Genomic DNA, 18,550 nt, shown 5'->3' on the forward strand with positions numbered 1-18,550 from the left:
CTATGACTGATTTATATGTCACCTTGTTGCTCTAGGATAAGCTTGCCATATTTGGCCAGAGTCGAGTTTCTCTGGCTGTCAGAATGCTGGCTTGTCTTCAGATGTTCTGCAGCTAACGACCTGCCTCTAGGAATTCACCTGTCTCACAAGTGATGCTGCCCTGGGGACTCAGCTGGTTTTGGTATTTGAACAGTCCCTGAGAAACCATCATGCCTTGTGCCTGGCTGAGGACTGTCAGACATGTCTGCCTGTACAGCTTCACCTGATATGGTTTGGTTTTCTTCCTGTTTTGATGTCAGATGGGAGCACCTGACAACAGATTCTGCTTTGCCCAAGAACTTTGCAATCCTCATATATTACAAAACTGCTTACAAAGCAGATCTAAAAGGTAGCACTGATCTATGAAACAGGCAGCATACATGCCTCGGGGCTCCCATCTGCAGGATTCTTTTTTTAAGGCTTACTTGGTTAACAGATGCTTCCTATTTGAGCTTGTGGATGCTCTTGGATGTGGTAGTCCAATCATGAAACCACAATGAGAAATGTTCCTTTCTGTGCAGGTATTTCCATGTTCTGTTGCTGATTCTCACCAAAAGATGTAAATGCTCTGTCAGCAGGCTGAGAGTATTCTGGAGCAGGGCTCTTGCTCCTTCCTTTGAAGCTGAGCTGTTCTGTGTGGAGCCAGCCCTCAGTAAGCCCATGAATGCTGCTGTGCTTGAGTCTCTTCCAGCTGCTGCTTTATTAAGCACTCAGTGGTGCAGGGGCTGGGACTCGGGTTCCACCCTCCCTTTGTCTATTCAGGGGCTCTACAGCACTGTGATCTTCCCAGCTGGGTGAATATTCCAACCTGTAAGCTCCAGGAAAATAACTTTATTAGGAGGAACTGAGCCACCTACCCTGATTACAGCAATTATCAAGGGAGTGGAAATTAAGGGTCAAGTTACCCTCAATAAAGGGAGGAATCTAAGACAGAGGTTCCTTGTACAAGGTCATAGCTTTAGCCACCACACTGCTAAAGATGAGTGGGAAGCTGTCCCTGAAAGGTCTAGAGGTGTCCCCAAAATATGCTGCTGAGATCAGGCCCTGCTGTGACACAATTTAGGGAATACTTTACTCTTGTGTATAAATACCAGTCATGCTGCATTATGAAGGCTCAAACCATCCCAGCACAGGCAGCAGCAGATCTTGGGTCTAAGGAAAAACTTTCTGGTAGATGGTCTTATCCCATTAGCAGAATTGGACTGGTGAATATTTGTGGATTGGATTTAGAAATCTCCTGGAACTGTTGGTTTATAATTAGATGATACAACTTTTGCAATTCTTAGTACTAAACTTGCACTGCTGATTCTTAAAATTGTCTCATTTGGGGGGGGCCAGGAAGCAGGGGGGGGAAGAGTTTTGTTTGCCAGCTAGGTCTCCCTAAGCATTCATCATTTTGTTTGTTTCCATGATTCATTTTTAGAACAGGCAACAATAATCTAACAATACTTGAGTCACACATAGCCTGGAGCCAACTTCTTAGAGAACACAGATTTCTTGAGGAGAGTGAAAAATATCCTAAAAGGAAAAGTGCCTCTCTGGCTTTTGTACGTAGCAATGTTACATACATTACATAAATTATGTAATTTTTTTAAAAAAGCAGATTATATATACTTGGCTTTTGAAAACACAGAAAACAACCTTTCCTGTCTCTCCCTTCAATTTTGAGACCTAGAAAGGCATAGGACAGATGGGACAAAAGAAAACTAAGCTCCCCTTGAACAAGCGTGTGGTTGCTGACTGCATGCTAATGCCTCATGCTCCAGCACGGGTCCAGACAAACATGCAGGGAAATGGGACAGGGGCAACTCCCTTCATTGAGCTGTGAAGTGCAAGTTCACAGTGCATCTTTGGCTACTGACTAACAGCTGCTCTTACAAAAATACAAATAGCCTTCCTGCTACAAATACAGCCAGCCCCACCTTCTGCTTATCTGCAACACCATCATTTCTGAAAATCAGGTGCTGAGAGATCTTCCCAAACCAGGTGGTTTAAAACTCCACTCACACTTTCCTTCCTGTGCTCACAACTTCCCCAGTGCAATCCTCGCTGCACAGGGACTGACTCAGAGTTCTCTGTGGACAGAAAGCTTTTTTCTGTCTGCTTCTCTCAAAAGCAGCTCAGCTTCCAGGATGTGATAGTTTGTTGTGGGAAGGCCCCAACTCATTGCCTAGAAACAAAGTTATTAGGGACTATCTATTCCAAAACTAAGCAACAGAGGCACAAGTCTTCATCTGATCTCCCCAGATGGGAAGGGCTTCCGCTAAACATACTCTGCTGCTTTCAGCACAGAGAGTTCTGCCCTCACCTAATGGAATTGTTTGTTCTGAGGCTATAAACAGCTGTTCTGCATTTGTAAGAAGGAAAATACACTACACAAACCACTACAATAAATACAACTCTATGTGGCATGAATAAACTGTAAAAGAGATTGGCTGATATAAGAATGTACAGGTGACAAACGAACAGTCCTGCTCTCAGTAAAGCATGGCTGGATGTCTTTTTCAGCCACAAAAGAGACCAAAATGATAAATCCTAAGAGCCAAAGCATCATTTGTGTTATCTCCACTAAGAAGTGGCTAGTATGAGAAATAAAATACTGCTGCTCAAAGTATGTTTATCCATTTAAGCTAAGAAAGTTGCTTCATCCATATGAACAGACACTAAGTGTTAAAATTAATCTCACTTTAAAGCACCAATGCAGGAAGTAGTTACACTTAGGGCAGATGGTTGCTTTGTGTGTTTGACAGTATTAACAAATAAGACTATTTTCCTTTATCAACCATTCTTCTTTTGATTTGTCTTCTACAATGCAACAAGGACAAAAAACTTCTCTTTTAATGCAAGTACTGTAGGAGTGCTAGAAACAAACTTTGAACATTTTTTTTAACTTTTCAAAATTATCAATTTTTTTAGCTAAACAGAGATGATTCGGATTTTTCTGACCTGTTTTATTCAATTCCAGCAGCAAGCCTTAGCCTTAAGACCATCCGATGCTTAACAGACCATCTTTTTTACTCTATAAATAGGTAATAACTGTTCTAAATCTTTCATTAGTAGCAACTGCACCTTGTGCTCACATCTGCCCAGTGGAAAGCTGAGGCAAGTTTCTCTCTGCACTGCTGACTGGAATGAGTCACTCAGCTTGTCTCCTAGCACTGTTTGGCCCTTAAAGGAAAAACCAAAAGAACTGGTGCAGATGAGTATCATTTTGCTTTGCACCACAATGGTTAGCAATTGCACTGAACAAATTGATTATGCAAGCACACATTATTAAATAACACAAGGAGTAAGAAGTCATCAACCATACCTGCTACAATTTCACTTTCTTGGTCCTGCTTTACTGAAAACATGAAAATAGCTGATCACAACTGTAAACTTGAGCAAAGATGTAAACTCAGATACACTAGGGACAATTGGAAAAATTAAGGAAAAGATTGCAAAGACAATTTAATAGGGAATAGCAAGAGCACAGTGGAAAACTATCTATTGAGAACATACTTGTTGTTTAAACAGTTGTTCTGCTTGTAGAGGTAAACAAGGGCTTGGAAAGGAATTCATTTAGCCACAGAAATATGTCTTTTGCAGCTACCTCTAGAAACAAGGGACAAGGAGAAGGTCTCTGTATAGACTATAAACCCATCACTGAAATCAAATATATAAACTGAATATATTAAAGCTTTGAATTTTATTACACTTAATTTCTTCTGAATATCTTACCCCTCTCTCCTGTTCAAGGTAAACCTAAACATGAGAAATGGAAGGATAAAGGAGGACTCCACTAAATGTGGAGTACATTTCGTCAGAGTCTGTGTAGGCCAGTTTGCCTCCTGTTACGACAACATTTACTTCATCTCCTGCTTTGAGGTGAAGAACAAGGTGGAACGTCCCAGGACCACCACAGGTCCGTTTCCCCGAGTAGGGTTTGTGATACTCCAGCAGTTCCCTTCTGTACCCAGCTGTGTGGAGCTGAGCCACACTTGCGTTGGAGACGGATAGCACTGCTTCTACGTATTCATCCCTCTCTGGGGCCAGCACGGCAGTGATCAGGTAGCGCCCTTCATACGGCGACGTGAAAATGCCTGCAGAAGAGAGACAGATTGAGCTTTTCAGAGTTGTTCAAAATGGAGACACCTGATTGCTTTAAGCACATTGTCAAACATAAAACCACATGGGTTTACTTTTTGTTTCACACAGGTAACTGCAACAAGGTCAGCTTGAGCAGCTGACCAGATGACCACAGTCATGAAGGCAAAGGGTTGCTGCTTTTGTGTTAGATAGAGCCCACCTACCCTTCAGGACATAAGCAAGTCTTGTCCACATTCAAAAAAGTATTGGCCTAAACAGGTGCCATGACTCAGAGCTTGGTGAGGCTGCAAAAGGCTGTGCCTGTCCACACTCACAGGAAGCTTTTACCCCTGGTGTGTCTGGTTTAGATGGACTTACTTAGTTTGTTCAATATGCCAGCAAGGCCTGAGATAACATCAAACACTGGTAATCCATGCTACTGTCTGCCTGGCATCTCTGTTGGTCCATTCTTTGGCTGTTACCTGTATTGGGGTTGTAATAGTCTCCATCATTCACAAGCACTTTGTTGAAGTGAACCACACCGACATCACTGGAGAAAGGCTTCTGTGTGAGCCCAGCAGAAAATGACACCAGTGAGGCCGCGGCAGAAGCAGGTCCTAAAATGGGTAACAACACGTGCCAAAGTTACATCAGGATGACAACACAGCCTTTTCCCAATGATGGTTTATAATCCTATGTCTCTGTTCCTGCACATACAGCGTCAATTAAGGGATGGACTAACAGCGTCAATCAAGGGATGCCAGAATTAGCAGGATACATATTGCTGGCCCAGGTCCCAGGTGTCTCACCCTAAAATTTATTGACCACCATAAAGTTCCCGCCTCGGCCACAGGATTTTTTGTACTTTTTTTCCCTTCTAAGGAAACAGTACATGGCTTCTAACTGGTGGCAGTGGAAATCCTGCCACCTTTCAACTCAACGATGCTTCTGCCAGAGACCTTCAGGACCAAGGCTGCTCTTCAACATCTCTGCTCTCCATCACTACCACAATGGCAAGAGGAGTGCTGAAGGTGTATAGCTTGTGCCAGCTTTCCTAGTCGTGCTGAGAAGCTGTGCACAGCTCAGATCTCCTACCTTCTCTGCCAAAGGGTAGTGAAAATGGTTATAAGAAGTAGCACTTCAGTATTAATGCGAAGAAAAACATCATTGGGACTCTTCTCTCTCTCCAGCATTTCTCTTTTGGAGGATTTTTCACTTCACAACTCTTTCTCCTTTTCTCAGCAGATCAAACAGACACTTGTGTATTTTATAAAGGCTACCCACTTCCTAGCTAAACACTGCTGTTAGACTGCATTGGATGAAATAGAGTTTGGACAAATTAAGACAAATTTTTACTTTTAACAGATTGACTAAATAGCAAGTCTTTACTGTTCAACACCTTATAGGTCCCATTGTAGTTACCTTCCCTTTAAACATTTCCCCTAAGGCAGTACAACACTGCTAGAAGTAGTCAACCCTTGTTGCTTTGTTTGGGCAAGCAGGTAAACAACAAATGCCCTTAAAGTTGTCCACAGTTGCTGTTTCACTCTGCTCCTTCTGCCTTCCTTAAAATAAATGTTTGGTTTTCTCTTCCTCTCAATCAGACATACCCATCAGCAGTGTTCAATACAGATCATATAACTTAAAACCTGAAGTTTAAAAGTGACAAAATGTCATCTAAAATGTGGATATTCAAAGGCTCTGATATCCACTTTTTTTCCTGAATATCTCAGCATGGAGGGGTGGGAGGGGAAGGCAAGGGGAAGACATGCCTGCAGCTTCAGAACTGGCAAACAACTACTTTGATTTCCCTCAGGGGTCAGTAACCAGCTGCCTCATGTATCTTTGGAAATCTCCTTATTCGGTATTTTGTCTCACACTCAAAAGCCAGACAGAAGCCTTTTTTCATTACTCCTACCTGCCAGTGTGCCTGCAGGTGCTCCTGTAAGTTAAGACGAGGTTATCTGAAAGGCCCAAAATTAATTGCAGGAAGTCTACTTACTTAAACAGCTTCTGTAAAGCTCCACTACCTTAACACTCCACTGCTTACAGAAAGCACCTCTTTGTACTACTCTCAGCTTACCCTGAGATTCAAATCAACTGAAATGCACCCCAACGCATTTCTTGTCTGCTCACTCAAAAGGTTTCTCTCACTTGCAGCCATACTGCACAGATGGAAGAAACTTTGTGCTGCCTGCCCAGAAACGTTGCCCTCTCCCTTTGGGGCAGTTACAGTCCTATGCAGTTTGGTGTCATCTGAATAAGGGAGACACACCTGCCCTGGCTTGCCACAGCTTCATTCAAGGTTTTCCTTCACTAATTACTAGAATAGTTATTAGAAATACCTATTTGCTGCTATGCTGTTGAAATTGCTTCAGATCTGCAGCCTAGCTTATGGCACCACATGTGCCTGTTCAAAGGAGAAATCTTAAACCTGTCTAAATATGCTGTAGATGAATTCGGGGGCAATATAAGGAGATGCAGTAAAGACACAATGTGTGTGTGCTCTCTTCCCCTCCTCCCTGCTTCCAGCTGGAGTTGTGCCTGTTTGAAGCTTTCACAACTCCTACCAAAAGCTCAGCAGTGCTTTTGCAGAACTTTACAGAGGAGTGCACCACCTTCTCCTACATGTCCCTGCTTGCAAACACTTTTCTTCACTCAAAGATCAAAATTCGGCATCTCTAGACAAGGTCCAGGCTTGGAAACTGCTTTTGCCTAAGCAGTCAGTGTTGTGGAAGTAGAAAAAGCAGATATAAAAGTTTTAAAGCATTTAAAAGCTAAGAACCACAATCACAACTCTGATGAAGAGACTGCTAGGCAGACAAAAAGTTTCACACAAGATTCAACTACAGTTTTACAGCTTATGGGGGAGGAAAAAGCTCTTCTGACTTTAGATGCATTCAAAGTTTCACATGATATAGATGTACAGATACAGATACAGATATACACACACAAGTAGGCAAGAGCACATATGTCTGTTCTTGGCTAGTGTAACGCATTCTGGGGAGTCAAAGAACAACAGAAGATGTATGGGTGGCCCTTGTTAGGTTACATCTACTTCCACCCATCTGCTAGTTTTATTTCTGGTTCTCCACCTCTCTTTTGACTTCCAGCACAGTTCATGCCTCCCACAGAGCCCAAGGGTCAGAAGTAGAGAAAACAAGAAAAAAAACCACTAAGCGAAACAAAACAGCACACAGCATAGGCATTTCCTATCAAGATGAAAAGAGAAAAAAATAAGTGTGATGGTGCTGCTGACAACTGCTCAGCAACTGTAGGGAGGATTCTTCAAGAACCCACACAGAAGAGAAACCTTAAGTATGTAATTCATTTGTCAGTATGCACTTCTGACTCCATTGAATACAGCAGGAGTAGGGAGGATTTGCCAGACTTCCTCTGACAATGGCCAATACTCCTAAATCTAAATGAGGGCAAAGTGTGTCATTTAAGTTAGAGCAAATGGGACAAAAATACCAGCAATTTGTCATCTCCCTGTCCTTTTTCTTTTTCCTCCTAAATATTCAGTTTGCCCCTAACATCTCATTTTCAGGAGCATTCCTTCTGCTGATGGTATGGCCGTGTGGCACAGCACCACTGGTTTCCATGAGCCAGTGCTCAATGAAGCTGCTCTGCTAGGTCACAGTGTTTCTGATGTGGATGATAACTCCATGGGTTATGAAGACACATGTACTTTTTCTCCTGAGTCTGCTAGTAACAGCGCTTTCTGCTCTTGCTACTGCAGCCTTTCACACTGGAGCAAGAGAAGATTTGCTCCAGCAGTTACCTACTGCTCCTTACACAAATATCCATCTCTACCCCATCCTTCAGCACACTTCTGTGAATTGTGCTGTTCTTTCAGGAAAACAGCAGCAAAACCCAACCACTGGTACAACTGCAGGTGATCACATGTTCTTGTCCTCAAAGTCAGCAAACACATTTTCCCCTGTGCTTAGAGCACTGGTGCGTACTAGTGAAGAATGCTGCTCCCTGTCCAGTGATCAAAAGGAAGACCTAAACACCTCTTTCCGTATTAAAAGGGATTAAGTGGATGCACTTAGGTCCTGACACCTTTGTTGTAAACTCCTTGCCTGAGAAAATAGACCTAATGTGTAATATTGTACCTTGTACTCTCATTAATACTCGTAAGCCCTTGGAGATCTTTACTTACAACATTATATTGTGAGATGCATGCAGATAGCTACAGAACCTGAAAAATTCACAAAATACTTTGGTATTAAAAGTATGCAAATCATGCCTCAGCATTCAAGAAAAGCATGAAAGTGAGATACTTTAGTCCCAGGAGACAGAACTGGAGCCCTCAACTTCTTCCTGAGCTGTGCTTTTGTGTAACAGAAGCTATTCAGAAACAGAAATGGAGTACTCAGAAGGCAAATTTAATAGTACAAGCTTCTTATTTTAGTAATTATAGTACAAGAATTTTAGTACCACAAAATGCACTGGGTGAAGACTGGCAAAGACATCATAAATGGTTGTCCTGAACTAATTAGATATTAAGGATTCCTTGATGCCTTATTTAAGCATTAAGTTCCTCTTCCAATAAGCCAAAAATCTTCTCTTCCCCAGATGTTAACTTCCACACCACTGTTAACTGCTGAATTCTGCCTCAGAATGCTCTCTTGCTTTGCTGTTTATGAACAGACATTGGTGATTGAGGACAGTGGATATAAACGCACCGACTCCACAGAAGTCTAACAGCTCTTTGCCTCATCCTTATCTCTGTTTTACCTGCCATTGAGGTTTGCAAGGCATTTTGGGGAAAGTTAAAGGACAGATCAGCAGGTATATCTTCTATTTAGACAGGTCTTCAGGGGCATGGAAAATAAACTCCTTGGTCAAGCCCACCTCTCTCTGGATCACAGGGTGATAACTGTTCCACCAACATGTTCCACCAAGCAGCAGACAGGCACACTGCCTGCCTCACCCTGCCTTTTCAACATTCACCTACTGTTTTACACAGTTGTAGCATAAACTTATTAAAATACTGCTGTCTAAAAACAGCAATAGATTGTACAAAGTAGAAGAAACCCCCCAGGAAATCCATTTATCACAGAAATCTAGACATCTATATTGGCTTTGCTGGCATCAAGATATATGAATGTTTCTTTACTTCTTATCCTCTTCCAGAAACCTCATCTACTGCTGCTTGTTCTTACTACCACAATCCTCAAATGCAAAAAGATTGCTTTAAGGCTATGACAAGATTTTTAATTAGAAAGTGTAAATATCAGAATCACAGCATGAACTCCTTACAACTCTTTCTGTCAGTCCCCAGACAAGTCTTCATGATGCACATCTGGGATTTTGTTACAGCCAACAAACTGAGTCTCAGGGAGTTTGGATGGCATAAAGCCCTAATGTTTTATTTCCATCTATTTCCCATATTTCCTCAAACAAATTTAGATGAAATCATTCTTTTTGAAGAGGGTGTGGGAATATTCACTTTGATTCAGGATACCGTTCCCCAGGGTTCGATAGTATCTTGAGTATGAGGCTGCAGAGCCAGCAGCACCCAATCAACTTATTTATGAAGGCTAACTAGCATGTCTCACACAAGTTTTATACCTGTTTATCATATAAATCCATAAATGAACTGCAATATTAACAACTATAAAAAATACAAAAGCCCACCAAACCAAGAAAACTGTATTCTGAATCCTTTTAATCTCTGGCTGTCCATGGCAGCACTTCTGCTTTCACTGAAGTCAGGAACACAAGCCCTGGTGATTCTAACAAAGCCAGAAACTCTCCCAAGAGGAGAACCAACTTATGCACTAGGCTAAGACACCAACAGTGCTTCAGTTTGTCTTGGCCTGATTCATATCTTACTAAAGAAATACTAAAATCATCATAAGTATATATTTATTTTCTCATTTAAAAGGCAAATAAAAAGGTCGGTACTGACATTTGCTAAAAAATACAAACCCTTTGTATTTAAAAACACACCAAAGGAAGTAACAAGAACCCAAAATTAATTATTTTTCAAAACCTAACCCCCACCCCCATGTTTTCCAAGTATGCAGGTTGTGTTCTAAGGCTTAGATATAGCAAAAATTGGTCAGATTTTCCTCAATGCTCAACTTACATATTCAAAATCAACACTTTGTTTCCCTTAACCATGACTTTCCAGGGACTGAAATAAACATTAAGTACCTGTGTGAAGAATTTCTAGGAAACAACTACTTTACCTTGCGGGTCTGTAGTAGTGGATGACGACTTTGGATATCCTACAAAGGAAAAGTAGTATGTGTCACTCAGTACATAATGGAGTACATTATGAGCAAGTATCTCTGCAGTCTCCTAGAAAGCATCCTTGGTTACTGAACAACAACCTACCAAAACCAGCTACCAAATAGCATTTCCTATGATGTACTCAATTATCATTAAACCAGGGTGGTCATGGCAAAAAAAACCAAGTTCTTAATAAATCTACTGCAAGCATTATGGAAAGAAAATATAATTTAAGTTTCTCTAGTGGCAAAGACTGCTGTAGTTACCAGGGATTTTACATCAGCTCTGTTGACCTCATGCTTTGTGCAGCCTTGGACAGGCAACAAACTGGCACTGAATGTGTTTCCCCTTCTTCTGTAGCCAGCTGGAGGCTGCAAAGGCCCATTCACAAGTCATCTCTGCTGCAAACCTATTCCCAAGAGCAATAGCTATAATGGGCGTCCATGAAAGGCTGGTAAAGCTCAATAGACCTCAGTGTCACCTCCCCAGCAAGACCTGGCATGTCCACTGCACTTAGTTGGAAGTCATTTGCTACTAGTTTGGTTCTCTCACCTGGTGCTCCAGCATACCCTTCAGCAATGGGTACGGTACTTTGACCAGCCTGACCATCCGCACTTCTAAGCCGTCCTCTTCCTGACATTAAAACTGTGCCAGGAGGGCCTGCCTCTCCAGTCTCCAAGATGATCCCAGTTGTTCCAGGCAGCAGTGGCACAACTTCTGACCCTGGCAGTGCTGGGCGTGGAAGAGGCCTCAGCTGAGGTGGCTGAAGGGGAGTCCTCTGTCGTGGGGGTTGTATCCTCGGTCTTGATGGCAGCAGGGATATGCCGGGCTGGGGCTTCAGGGGTGGCCTTGGTGGCAACGGCTGCTGTGGTACTTCTGGTCGCCCTTAGAAAAGATGAAACATACAAAAATATTGGCCTAAAATAGTACATAAAATTGCATAGCTTTGTAAAATAAATAAAATAGGACTCAATTTGAGGCCACCGGCTCCTTCAGACCCAACACTGCACTGGCAACACTCTGCTCCTTTCCTGCAGTACTACAGACTCTCTTTCTCAGACTGTGACACAGGGAAAGGAATGAACACAGCCTGGAGACAGAACAAGCAGCAGTCAAATAACCCATGAACATTCATTCAACTTCTAGTCCAGCTTTGACTTTCTGCACCAAGCTGGCTGTATATCACATCTATTCCCATCAGTACCTTCATCTCCACTGTGTGTTCTCTCTCTACCTTCACTTCAGTTCTCCTCAACCCCACAATGACCACTGTGCTAACTTTAGACTCTGTACTCACACAGCTCCTAGCACAAGCCTGACCCTTTAGCATGACCATAAAGAAAAGTATTCACAGCAAAGGAACTGAATAAATGGACACAGCTTAAGAGATTTTTTTATCCCTACTTTGAAAAGCAATGAACTTAAGATTCCAAGTACTTCCATTACTAGTATTTTCTGATGATGAAGGCAGAACCCTAGGTCATAATCTACTAGAAAACTCTTTATCATTTAGAAGAGAAGGGATACCATTAAAAGACTTTTCCACTAGGGAAGCCAACACATATGACATCAGGGTTGAACAGTACTGGCATGGTTACAGTTGTGTATCTGGCCTATTTCTAAGCCTTTTATAGGAATTATGGCTTGCAAATGAAATAAAAATGACTTCATAAAAATGAAGTCCTACATGACATTTCAGGATGCAACATCCTCCCAAGAACGAAGTTGAATTATCTCTGCATTAAAACCAGAAATTTGGAAATGTGTAGATTTCATCAGATGCAATGACAGCTTTTACAGAGAATAATTAGAATTTCATGCTAAATTAAACTTTAGAATTAGTTATTTGGTTGCATTTAGAGACTAAAGCATGGCTTTAGGTGCAGGGATCAATGTGAGTTTCTGTAGAAATGGAAAAACATTCCATTAAAAATTTAATCTGATACAACTAGTCACATGTCACAGATGCTTGCCATGGTCCACAGTGGAAACCACTTCTCTGAGGTCTCAATGATCACAACAAAGCACTTCTATTAAAAACTGGCTTGGCTAAATTCACCAGTGGCTAGGGCTAAACCATCGGCCTCTGCCTAGAAGATGATGTGGTGTAAGGCTTCCCCTGACTCTGCTGTGCAGCTGGGGACCTCAGGAGGACCTTATGCTGCACCTTTTGGGAAAAGCTTACAACCAAGTCATGCAGATACTGTCCATAAGGTATGGCTGGGGTCCAGACAGAGTCATCTGCAACCCATGTGCTGTTTCGTGACTACTCAACACCTGCACTTCACCCCTGTGCATCCCACTTACTGTTTTCAGTCTCATAAGAAGTCCAAGATAAGCCTTCCAGAGTACTTGGAGGCTGACTGAAGTCACAGTCTCACACCACTTGCATTCATTTGCTAGATGTGGTTGCTAGAAAATCTCCTTGAGCTGTGCTGGATGACTTTAATTGTCATAAGAACTGAAACTTATACAAGCAATGCATCACAAAGCTGGGCTGAAGCTCCCTCAGTAACTCTGTCCCACAAGGCAGAGGACTAAAGGGTAAAATGTTCACTTTATATAGATTGTAATTATTTTCATTATAATACCAAGATTTAAAAAAAAAAAAATCTCATAAAAAGTTTCAAAAAAGGCTTAGAGTATCAAAGTGAATTGTTTGTTTTTAACTTAGTGAGACAACTTCTGTATACAGATTTAGACCTTCAACAAAATCTTCAGATTAACCCCATTCAAAACACAAATTGACAAAATACTTTACCTTGGGATGCAGATACTTGTCATTTCTTGAGTCAATTAAGTTAAGGTTTATTAAGACAATGATGTGGGCTGTCACAGGGAAAATGAAAACATTTCTCTGCTTGCTTTTCTAGACCTTGAAATAACAATCAACAGTTGAAATCCTGTATCCTGAGCAAACTGCTTCCTTGCATGCAACATCAACACTGCAATATTCAGAATTATCCCATCTCTGTAAAGCTAAATCCAAAATTACCTGCCTAAAGTTCAATTTAAAGCAGAAGTAATGAGAAATATGTGGGTTGAGAGCGATCTGTTCTGCTATCTTTGCCAACCTTTCTGGCCTCTTCTACTGAGATACATCATAGCAAGACAAAGTACCAATAAATCACTAGATAAAGACCCTAACACTGGAGTCAACCTATCCTGAAGCTGAATTCCAAAACACACTTTCAATTCACAAGGAAAGCAATGAGAAGAAAATGAAGCCCTGATTCACTCCGGGGCGAATCTAGCTGGAGCTGCTTAAACATTGCTGAGCAGCAGATGAAACAGAATCTTCCCCATCATCTTCCCATCTATCTGGGAAGGCAAAGAATAGAGCTGAGATCATTACACAGCAAGAGATGGTAACGTTGTCCTCAGCAGGGACGTTCTTGCTGGTCTGGTTGTCATCACTGTTGTAAGTGACAATTTGGTTACCATGTTATAGAACAGCTTCTTCTCTCAGATGCCATCTGCAACTGAAACAGAGGGAAGGTTTCCCTCTTTGGTTGGGAATGAGAATGCTTTTGTTCCCCTCTCCCACTCAAAGATATTTTGTTTTATTCAGTTTGTTCAGACAGGCAGCTTTAACCTGCAATTTGCTTCACTGAATGAGGAATGATTTGCTGGGCAGGATGACAAGCAACCTTGATGCATGAGGTGGGTAAATCTTCAGGGTTCATCTATTTCTAGTATCATCCTGCCCTGATCATGCTCTGCTGAGCCCCCAAAACACACAGAAACAAAGTGTGTAAAGCAAACTAACAAGTAAAGGAATCTGTGACTGCACTCACAGGAAGCCAAAATGATCTGACTTGAATTTTCTTATAGATTCCAAAGGGATTTGACAATTAAGTTAGGAAGCAGCATCTTGCACAAGCTCACAGAGTACCAAGAGGAACTGACTTTATGACTATTCGCACTACAACATTATGATTTTATGTTGCCCTTTGTCAATGCTATAATGCACAGCACACATTTGGTTTTTTAGACCATAACTTCATCAGACAAGGTTTTGCCGTTGCTTTCAAAACCCTGCTGCAGAGACAACTACCATAGGAATTGCAGTTCAGGTCAAATAACCGTACCCAAAGCCAACTGCACTCCCAGAACGGTATCTGGCTGCAAGACCACACTTTGATTCCTGGAAATCTTCATGAGTATATAGGAATAGGTGGTAAGTAAGAGACCACTAACTTTAATATGGCTTTCAGTTTCACGCCATTTGAAGAGCAAATGTACCTGCAGAGAGGCACCAACTGCAGTGAGAACAACGTATCCTATGAGACACAGAGCTGGGGCAGTCACCATTTAACGGGGATGAAAAGCTGCTAGATCACATTACCTCGGTAAGCATGTCATGCATGGTGCCCTGAACGATTAGAGCAGACCACTGCCTGCTGCCACCACTGCCTTGTGTGCAGCAGGACATTGCACTACCTTCACCAGGAATTATAACAAATTAAATACATTTCTGGCCTCTGGGTTCGCATCTGATGTATAATCATTCACTAAGCTGGCTTGCTGGTTTGTATTGAGGCACTTGAAACACCTTAATAAAAAAATTGGAAGAAAATACAGCTATATTCCTAAGATTGGGGTCATGTGACTTTGCTCAGGTTTACAGTGCACTGGGCTTATACTGCTTGATAAGATTTTATACTTTATACTATTTCTTGTAACATATTCTGGCCTCACTGCTCTCAACAACTTTATTAGTAACAACTTGTTTCTGTTTCAGCCCTTCTGAAGTTATATGACATCATCTGAATGCTACACTATGCTATCAAGTTGTGCACAAGAACTTCTGCACTGATCCAAGTCCGGGACTGGCAGTCTTCCTTTCCAGTAACGCTGGTATCAGAGACGATGCTTCACAGCACAGATGTAAAAATAGTTAAAGCCATACCCCAGCTCACATAACAGGGTTCCCAAATCACTCCTTAAAAAGGCTCTTCTGCCAAAATTTTTCTGCAACTCTAGCCATCAAAATTTACTTGGATTGCTGTGCCAGACAGTGTTGTAATTGGAAACATTCGGGGACTGAAGTGTGTGCTTCATGAATCCTTTGGAGGCCAGAGGCACCCCATAGCAGCAAGGGATGCTCACAGTGTCTGCACCCTTGGATCCGGCTGCAGTGTTCTTCCATAGAGTTTCAACACCTAGTGATGGATGGAGAGCTCTGCCCTGAAGCTGCATTATTTTACGGAAACCCAGGTGTGCTGAGGTTTTTTAATTCTTTACTACACTGTAGTAGGGGCTGATAAATACAACCCATGAGGTCGCTTGAACACCTGCTTTAAATAGCAGAAGAAAGATTACTGTGTGTATCTTGGAGTTTTCTCCAATGTTGGTCCCTAGTGCAAATTAATTTCGGTCAAGATGGATGAGAAACAGGATTACACAGCTACATCAGGCTCCATTTTAATAGGGACTGGGTCTACTTCTGGATGATCTAGGGGTAAAGGTCCAAGCCCTGCTGAATCTAAGTCAAGATTACACCAAAGAATGAACTGAAAATTATGGACCCTCTCCATTTCTCTTCACTTCTTCCTTTAAAGGAAGAGAAACGTTGGGGATTTTTTTAATTTCACACACAAGCTTCTCATCTCAGAAGGCTTTTTGTGTCAAGTACTGCAACACAATTGGTTTTAAACAATTAAACAAAAGAAACACATCTATCACAGGCGTTCACGTCTATGCCTCAGAGTGAGAAGGATATTCTTCCCTAAAGAAATTACTCTCAGACCCTTCATGAGGCACAACTTATCCATTCAAGAAAGAGCGCCCACAGTCTTGCATTTGATCTCCCCCAATCACCATCCACTGCAACAGCCCCACAGGCTCTTCCCTCAGCACCTCTTCTAATTTTAGGCCAGTCACAGAAACTGGCCTCTTCTTTATCTCAACATGCACAGAATTAAAAGCAGAAGCATCAACCAGCTGAGGAGAGCAGTTTCAAAACACTGTCCAATTCCTATGTTTTTGCTTCGTGCTAACAGAAACAGGAACTCAGCTTCCTTCTCTAAACTTTGACTCTCTCAGAAAAACAACCCATTGCTGAAATTTAGAGCAGCAACTGCAGAGTGGCATTTGGCAAGGTCTCTAAACCTTCATGGCAAGGTTCACCAACACGCTGAGGTTACCATTTAACAGCGTTTTAAGCCAATGGGAACATGCCCCTGCTTCTCAGCCACCCTAATGCAAACCTTAAACCACCTGTGGAGGTAGATTTGCACTAACATGTTGAACTCCCAACAGAAGTGGCTGAGATGTGAAAACACTGCCAGCTGGGGTGTGCCAACTATTTTTCTGAGAATGAAAACTTCTGGGAGAGCTATGAAGCAGAAGTCTTATATTGCCATACCAAGATATGCCAGAGCTTGTTTGTGAAAGTTCTATAATTCAGCACCAGCTCCTCAATCTAATCATTAACTCATGCTAACTTTAAAGGAATCATTCTTATCATAAATTTGAATTCATTTGACTTCAGTTTTCTCCATTTGCTTTTCAATTTCCCCCAAGGAATACAGAATAATCTCACACAACAAAATAAATCAAAACAAAAAAAATCATATCAAATTAACTGGAATAATACCCACAGACAATTATTACTTAAAACTCACTTTAAACTCACTATCCAAAAATACATCTTTTCCCACTCTCTTTATGCTGGTTCAAAGTAAACATAAAAGCATGTAAGACTTCTTTTTTGGAGGCTACTTTTAAAAGCACTCAAAGTACTCCGTGGTGTTCTAAAGCAAAGAGCCAAAATTAGAGTCACTGTAAAAACAAAGTAGAAATTGTGTAATATTAAGTTTTTCATCCCTTGCTTAGTTCCAGATGAATAACAAATAAAAAAAAAAAAAGCAGGAAAAACAGTAAAACGCTTACTTGTGTCAGACTGAGAGTTCAGCATGCCTGCAATGTCTGTGGTGATTTTGGAGACCTGACTATGAAACTGTTGGACAGAATTTTTGAGGCCAGAAATATCAGTGGAATGAGATGCTATAGTTCCATTCATTTCATGGATGCAGTTCCATAAGCTGCTCACGTGCTTATTCAGTCCCTCTTTTATCTTCTGCAAGCTATCTGAGACAGAGTCCAGCTTGCCACAAGCTTTTTCAACATGCGAGACTCTGCTCTCAACATCTGACACGCCGTCCTGGATACCTTGGGTCTTTTCTTTGCACTTGCTAAGATCATTCAGGATATGGTCATTCAACTGTTCTAGTCTGTCTTTCACTTCACCACAGCAACTCTCACTGGGATGAGCAGTTTGATTTGCAAATGTCCTCTGCATCTGATCAATTTTCCGGAAGACACCTCTCTGTGTTTTTCTACAGGTAGAATTGACACCCAGAAGCTGCTCCTTGCAGCTACTCAAGCCATCTTGAAGATTTTTCATATCTTTATCAATGACATTTAGATTATATCGGAACACACGCACATCTCTCTGCATTTTCTGGATGTCACGTTGGTTACCCTTAACTAAGTTGAGTTTCTCATTTAGAGAGCTATTTAGAGACTGCAGGAGAACAGAGTTATTCTCTGTTTTCAAAAGCAAGTGATTGTATTTGTCGTTACAATTTTCCAGCGCTTTCTGAAGGTCCTCTGTACTTTTTGGTGCAGACTCACATTTCTGCCCACATTGTTGCTCAAGTGACAATAGTTTGTTCTTCAGGAAATTGATCTCTGCTGTAAATTGCTCATTTGCAAACCCTGCATCACTGGGCAACATAGGCTCAGGATTAATAAACATTCCATCCGGGTCCGTGGTATTGGCGATCTCTAAAATAGTGCCACCCAGCCTAACCTCGAGTGCCCGCAGCTTTTGGTCGAACAAGTCTCTCAATTCATCTGCCTCAGCAGCTATAGTACTGCGGAGAGTTTCCTCAACGTAAAAGCAATGTTCTTCAGCATTTCGTTCTGTAATATTCATCCTGGCATCCAGATCCTCCAGCCTTTCAGCAAGCACGTCTTCTAGATCTGGAGTTGACAACCGAATGATTTCATTATCTATTCTGGCATTCAAGACCCTGTGTGCTTCTGCAACTCTGTCGATCTTCCTATCTAGATCTTTTATCCGTCGGTCAAGGTCATTTCTCTCACCCTCTTTGCAACAACTGGAGTCATTTGATGGAATCTGAGTTCGGAGAGTATTTATTTCTTTCCTCAAGTCATTCTCTTT

At 41.7% G+C, this 18,550-nt stretch overlaps 1 protein-coding gene across 1 annotated transcript in view; it reads right to left on the reverse strand.

The window, feature by feature from the left end:
• Positions 1-3,699: 3,699 nt before the first annotated feature.
• The window catches only part of EMILIN2 (elastin microfibril interfacer 2), a gene marked incomplete at its 5' end in the record, with an annotated part of 17,431 nt that continues 2,580 nt past the window's right edge, over positions 3,700-18,550 (reverse strand). The window contains 5 exon segments of the mRNA XM_009077874.1: positions 3,700-4,121; positions 4,590-4,724; positions 10,314-10,352; positions 10,909-11,241; positions 17,254-18,550. The exon segment at positions 17,254-18,550 is cut by the window's right edge and continues 28 nt beyond it. Of these exon segments, the coding sequence (XP_009076122.1) occupies positions 3,784-4,121; positions 4,590-4,724; positions 10,314-10,352; positions 10,909-11,241; positions 17,254-18,550 (2,142 nt within the window).

The sequence above is a fragment of the Acanthisitta chloris genome, unplaced genomic scaffold (genome assembly GCF_000695815.1).
Source record: "Acanthisitta chloris isolate BGI_N310 unplaced genomic scaffold, ASM69581v1 scaffold6917, whole genome shotgun sequence".
Classification (NCBI taxonomy): Eukaryota; Metazoa; Chordata; class Aves; order Passeriformes; family Acanthisittidae; genus Acanthisitta; species Acanthisitta chloris.